The sequence below is a fragment of the Erythrolamprus reginae genome, chromosome 7 (assembly GCF_031021105.1).
Source record: "Erythrolamprus reginae isolate rEryReg1 chromosome 7, rEryReg1.hap1, whole genome shotgun sequence".
Taxonomy (NCBI): domain Eukaryota; kingdom Metazoa; phylum Chordata; class Lepidosauria; order Squamata; family Dipsadidae; genus Erythrolamprus; species Erythrolamprus reginae.
In genome coordinates this window covers 62469827-62475826 of record NC_091956.1, presented here as the reverse complement: position 1 = coordinate 62475826, position 6000 = coordinate 62469827, and the positions used below count along the sequence as shown (strand labels likewise).

At 36.2% G+C, this 6000-nt stretch overlaps 1 protein-coding gene across 2 annotated transcripts in view; it reads right to left on the bottom strand.

The window, feature by feature from the left end:
- Positions 1 to 460: 460 nt before the first annotated feature.
- The window catches only part of LARP1B (La ribonucleoprotein 1B), a 36346-nt gene continuing 30806 nt past the window's right edge, over positions 461 to 6000 (bottom strand). For both annotated transcript variants that reach the window (XM_070757700.1, XM_070757701.1), the window contains 5 exons: positions 2692 to 2852; positions 1988 to 2132; positions 1636 to 1745; positions 1425 to 1552; positions 461 to 1098 (listed from right to left, as the gene is read on the bottom strand). In XM_070757700.1, coding sequence (XP_070613801.1) covers positions 865 to 1098; positions 1425 to 1552; positions 1636 to 1745; positions 1988 to 2132; positions 2692 to 2852 — 778 coding nt within the window. In that variant the 3' untranslated portion in view covers positions 461 to 864. The remainder of the gene's footprint in view (positions 1099 to 1424; positions 1553 to 1635; positions 1746 to 1987; positions 2133 to 2691; positions 2853 to 6000) is intronic.

Below are 6000 nucleotides of genomic sequence, written 5' to 3'. Positions count from 1 at the left end.
TTAAAACTGTGTCAAATATTAAAATACAATTAAATTGTTTAAATAATCTCTCATAGAAATGCAAGTCACTTTAGAAATTAAACAGAAAAATACAAGTATTTCTTTAAACTAGAGGATGATTAGAGACCTATTTGTCTTTTTATACTTTTTCTCAAACTTATATATATATATATATATATATATATGTATAAAATTTACTAAGTTTATGACAAGACAGTCATAATGCATCCTCTTTGCAAACTACTTTGCTTAAGTAGAAATAAGAATCGGCATAAAAAAATCTTTAAAACTAAACAACCTGTTCCTAAATTAAAAACTCCATACTCAACTCAAAACCCTAAAACAAATGAAACAAAAAGCAAAACAGATTTCGGAACTAGGTGATGGAAGAGCATGTGTTATATTGAAAAAATGCATTTTTCAATTTAAATGCATGTATTCTGTATGTCTCTCAAAACTATTTTCTTTTTGGCTTTTATAAGTAGAACTAATGATAGATAACCTGATGGTAAAACATTCCTATACTACAAAAAGAATATAACTTCCTTTAAAAAATACAAGCTGGATTGTAAGGCATTCCAAAGTATTTATGTATATTCTTTTGGAATGCTGCTGCTGTAAACAGTAACTTGGGATAACAAAAGAGTAATAGGTATTTCCCAAGGATCTCTCATGATGCTTGAATTCAATATAATTGAACAAAGGGAATTTACTTGGAATTAATCTTGTCAGAAAGCAGATGCAATTCTCTTTTTTTTCCTATACATTTGTTTTAATCAAGCTTTAAAATAGCTCTCCCTGAAGATCCTTGAGCTAAAATACTGGCATTAGGAGTTGATCTTAAGGTTCAAGCTTACTGAAAGTCTACTGCTCAGTTATATCACATCTTGATTTTGTGGCAGTACTATTCTGGTGTATGTTGTTATTCAACTCCTGTACAGTATTTGTAGTGGGAAAATTTATTGGGACCCACGTCTGAGAAACAGCTGTGGAATTACCAGCAAGGATCTTGGAAGCAGTGTTGGATTGATGTCTGCGATGATCACTTTCCTCACCAGGTAAATGCCTTTTTCTCCCAGATTCTTCATTAATCGGAGGCTAAAACAATTTACCAGAATGTTTATGAGAATTCATTATGATATTATTTTTAAGTTTTTGATATTTTGAATATTATATATTTACCAAAACAGTAAGCCTAGTGCCACAATGAGAAAATGTTAAGAATTTAATCTTTATACATATTAAGTCACTCTTTGTCCTTGTACAACAGTTTCCATCTGGTATTTCAGCCATGCACATTTGTTCTGGATGGACTATAGATACATCTAATGATGGCGGTATTGGTCCTTTTCATTTTTTTTCTTTTAAACAAATTGTGCTTAGTTTATTCAAATTAATTTGTTTGAGAGAATGTCAACACTCACATCAACTCTGAAATCTTCCAATCTTTTAAAATTGCATAGATATTCCTGAAGTTTGGGATCAATAGGTGGAGTTTTAGACTGTGAATACTTCAGATAAGCCCAAAATTTTTCTAGCCCATAAAGTTGACCTAAAAAAAAACAGATTAGCATATTAAAAATATGAAACAAGAAGTTAAAGAATATCATGGGGAAAAATATAAAAATGCATTACCAGATTCATAATCTCTTTTTGTTTCGTCTTGGAAATCTTTGAAGATCTCTTGCCTGAACTTCTTTTCCAGCCCATAACTATAAAAACGGAACAAGCATTCCAGGCCGTACCTAAAAGCAATGAATAAATAGATAAGTAGTTTGACTTCATGTGACTTCTTTTCTTCTTTCTTATTATGTAGACAAGCAGAAAAGCATATACCGTAGTTCTTTTTGTTTGTGCTGTTTCATCATCATCACGCTAGCCATTGTCTATCCACTGCATGTACTACTAACCAGTACTACTAATATTATTATATATGTAATATGGAACTGTGTATAATTTTACAAAACTACAAAACTTTTATTATTACCTATAATGTTCTTTTGCATCATCTAGAGCTAGTTGCCTGAATTCTTCATACATTTTCTTATTAAAGTGGTCTCTAAGAAAAAAGGACCAAAAACGAAAGAGTGTATTCATTTCTTGAGACTGGCCAATTCCCAACCGTTTCCTTTCTAGAGACAAGAAGGGGAAAAAAGATAATAGTATGAAGTAACCTGTTTAGAATTACAGTACAGTATATTTCCTCTAATTGACAAACAATTTATACTAAATTATATTATAAAGGTAGCAACCTAGCTAATAATTTAAAAATAATTTTCTGAATGTTAAAATCATGCACCACATTTATCTATGTGTTAAAATTAATATTCCAACAAGGTCAGTATTTCAAAGCTTGTTAATTATTGACCAATGAACTTTTTTTTCATTTCATTACCATGTGCTTAAATAAATAATAATCTCAGTTGTATTGTGAGAGAAATAGAAAAGAGAGCATTAGAATATACTGAAAAAGCAAATATGAATTAATGTTTATTCACCTGCATTTTTATTCATTTTGTTGAAATGAACTTGCTCCAATTTTTGGAAATAATACAATACTATTTGCTTCACATTTATTTATTTATACAACACTCTACGAGGGAGATGCTTTCTAAATATGTTAAATAAATTAATTAATATAATAAATATGTTATTTCTTTCAATTAAAAATGACAAATATTAGATTTTTACCATTTAGGCATCTACGGCGGTATTTATGGTACACTTGCTGAGTAAAACCATTTTCCTTCAGAAGTTCATGAGAAGGATGTTGAAATTTAGGAAGTGAATGAGGGGTATATCCATAACTTCCTGACAGCGGAGCACCTTCTAGTGGTGATGCATTTGAACTACTATGTGAAATGAAACAAACAAATCTCAGATTTTTTTGAAAAATGTCTTTTGTAATGCTTTAAAAATGTAATTCAGAAGATGGTTTCAATTTCTAACATTAACAGTAGTCATTTTACAAAACATTAAATTGAACTTTCAGAATGAGCATAGAGCTATGTCTTGAGTTTATTCAATTGGGGAGGCGTGTTCCTTCCATTTCATCATGTACAGTTCTTGAAGACCGTCTGGAGAAGGCCTTGAGGTTTATTTGGCAAGGTCTTTCACAAGTGGTTTGCCATTGTCTCATCAGGGTTAAGGGCTAAGAGAAAGTGACTTGTGGCTTTGTGTCTAAGGCAAGAGTAGAATTCATGGTCTTCCAATTTCCAGCCTGATGCCCTCTACACCAGAGATGACAAACTCATGGCACACAGGCCAGATGTGTCGCATGCTGGCCACACCCACCCCATTTAGTGAAGGGGGAAAAGTCACGATATCCCATGTGATGAAAATGTGACACCATGAGTTTAACACCCCTGCTCTACACCAAGCTGGCTATCTATGTGAGCACTTACCTGTGCCAAAAATGGTAGAACATAGAAAGTTACTATCAGTAATATAGTTACATGAGAAATATTTTTCCTCTTTCCCAACATGCTTGCTTTCCACTCATAGGGTATCTTCAACTTTTGATCATAATTTAGAAATCATAACAATCATTAAACAGGTCACATGCCCAATTTTTATAACCATTTTTGAGAAAATCATGAATACTATGGTCATTAAGTAGATGTGGCCTTTAAATGAGTCCACTTTCCTCCATGGGTGTTTTTTTGCTGGAACCTGAAGTAAATGCTTGAAACCAGCAAAAGAAGCCAAAAATCATATTCCACAGGATGTTGCAACTGGATGTACATGCGAACTGGTTGCCAAGCTCCCAAAATGAGACCACATGCCTGCATCTCTCTCTATCAGGACTTTGAAACAGCTTCTAAGTGGCAGTGGGAAGATCTGTCATAACTTCTGACAGTCACTAAGCAACTGATCATTAAGTGAAGACTACCTATAATATTTTTAATATGGAAAATTTTAAGACAAGGGTCCCTAATCCCCACACACGAAGCTTCATTTGCGCATAAGCAGGATCTAGACTGCATGAATGAAACCATCAACCCCCACTCCCAACTCCGTGGACCAGAAAGGTTGAGGACCATTGCTTTAGGACACATTAATAATAATGACAGCTTCACGACCTTTCTTCCCTTTGTAGAGCGGGGATGGGTGTGGTCTGTGCATAATGTGTCTGGACCACCAGATTAACACCACTGCTTTAGGACATGCTATCAGTTGCCTGCATTCTATCACAGCATATTTCCCTAAGAAGCATGCTAACTTTTCTGGACATTCAAATCTATTGATTCTAAACATTTCAAAACAGTAGTTTTAATTATACAATATTTAACCATACAATAAATACAATGAAAAACAATTCTAAATAATAACAGTTCTTATAGCTCTGTATTTGATATAGTTGATATACAGTAGTACCTCATGATACGAACCTCTCGTCATATGAACTTTTCGAGATACGAACCCGGGGTTCGGAATTTTTTTGCCTCTTCTTATGAACTTTTTTTGCCTTTCGAACCTGCCGCCGCCGGCGGGATGCCCCGCCTCTGGACTTCCATTGCAAGCGAAGTACCCGTTTTTGCGATCCTGGGATTCCGCTGAGGCTCCCCTCCATGGGGAAACCCCACGTCCCAGGATCGCAAAAATGGACGCTATGCTGGGCGCCGCCACCCAGCTGTCACTTTCCGAAACAGCCGGGGCGCTTTTCGGCATTCTCCCGAACGCCAAACCCAGAGGTTTGGCAAAAGTTCAGGTTTGGGAGAATGCCGAGAAGCGCCGCTGCCTGGCTATCACCTTCCCAGAAGAGCTGTGGAGCTGTCGGCTGGTCGGGAGGCTCAAACGGAGGTGGGGAATCCCAATAGGGAATTCCAGGGGCGGAGCTTTGATGTCACAGAGACGTCCTTCCTGGCCAGCCAAAACGTGGACTCCAGGAAGGATGTCTCCGTGATGTCAAATCTCCGCCCCTGGAATTCTCTATTGGGATTCCCCACCTCCGTTTGAGCCTCCCGACTGGCCGACAGCTCCACGGCTCTTCTACGAAGGTGACAGCCGGGGGGTGGTGCTTCTCGGTGTTCTCCCGAACCTGAAATTTTGCCAAACTTCCAGGTTTGGCGTGCGGGAGAATGCCGAGAAGCCCGCCAGCTTTTTCGGAAGGTGACAGCTGGGCAGCAGTGCTTCTCGGCGTTCTCCTGAACCTGAACTTTTTCCGAACTTCTGGGTTCGGCGTTCGGGAGAATGCTGAGAAGCGCCCAGCTGTTTCAGAAGGTGACAGCTGGGCAGCGGCGCCCAGCGGAGCGCCGTTTTTGTGATTTCCCCCCCCCCGGCTTGCACACATTAATCGGTTTTACATTGTTTCCTATGGAAAACATTGTTTCGTCTTACAAACTTTTCACCTTATGAACCTCCTCCCAGAACCAATTAAGTTCGTAAGACAAGATATCACAGTATTTGATTTGTCAACTATAAAAAGTCATGCGAATTACTTTGAAATAAAGGCTATAAAAACCTTTGTTAGTCTGCTAATCACTGACTGTATTTAGTGGTTAGTCATATGTTCTATTCAAACTGTCATGTACTATTTTATTGAGATAGCTAGTTTCTTTCTTGCTTTGATTAATTTAATTTTAGATAATATTGATAATTAATCAAAATAAAATAATTCATGAGTATTATTTTAAGGTATAACACATGCATAATAATGAAAAAAAATATGAAACAGTTTAGCAACAATGCATGTTTCCAGAACAGTGAGAAAAAATTCATGTGGAAGTTTTTAGGTTCCATTGGAAAACTTTCCAGTGAAAATTATCATATGAATCTAAAATGTGCATCATTATCAATTATATGGGCTGGTAAATTTTCCACTGATTTTTGCAATTAATAATAGCTTGATAAAGACTTTAAAATAATTATATTTTGAAAATAATACTTGTTAGTGTTGATTGCTATGGTTACCAAGTTTGAACCTAATACAGTGACTTTCCCATTCAACTTATACAAAAATAATTCCCCGAAAAATCCTGAAGTAGATACTGAACAAGA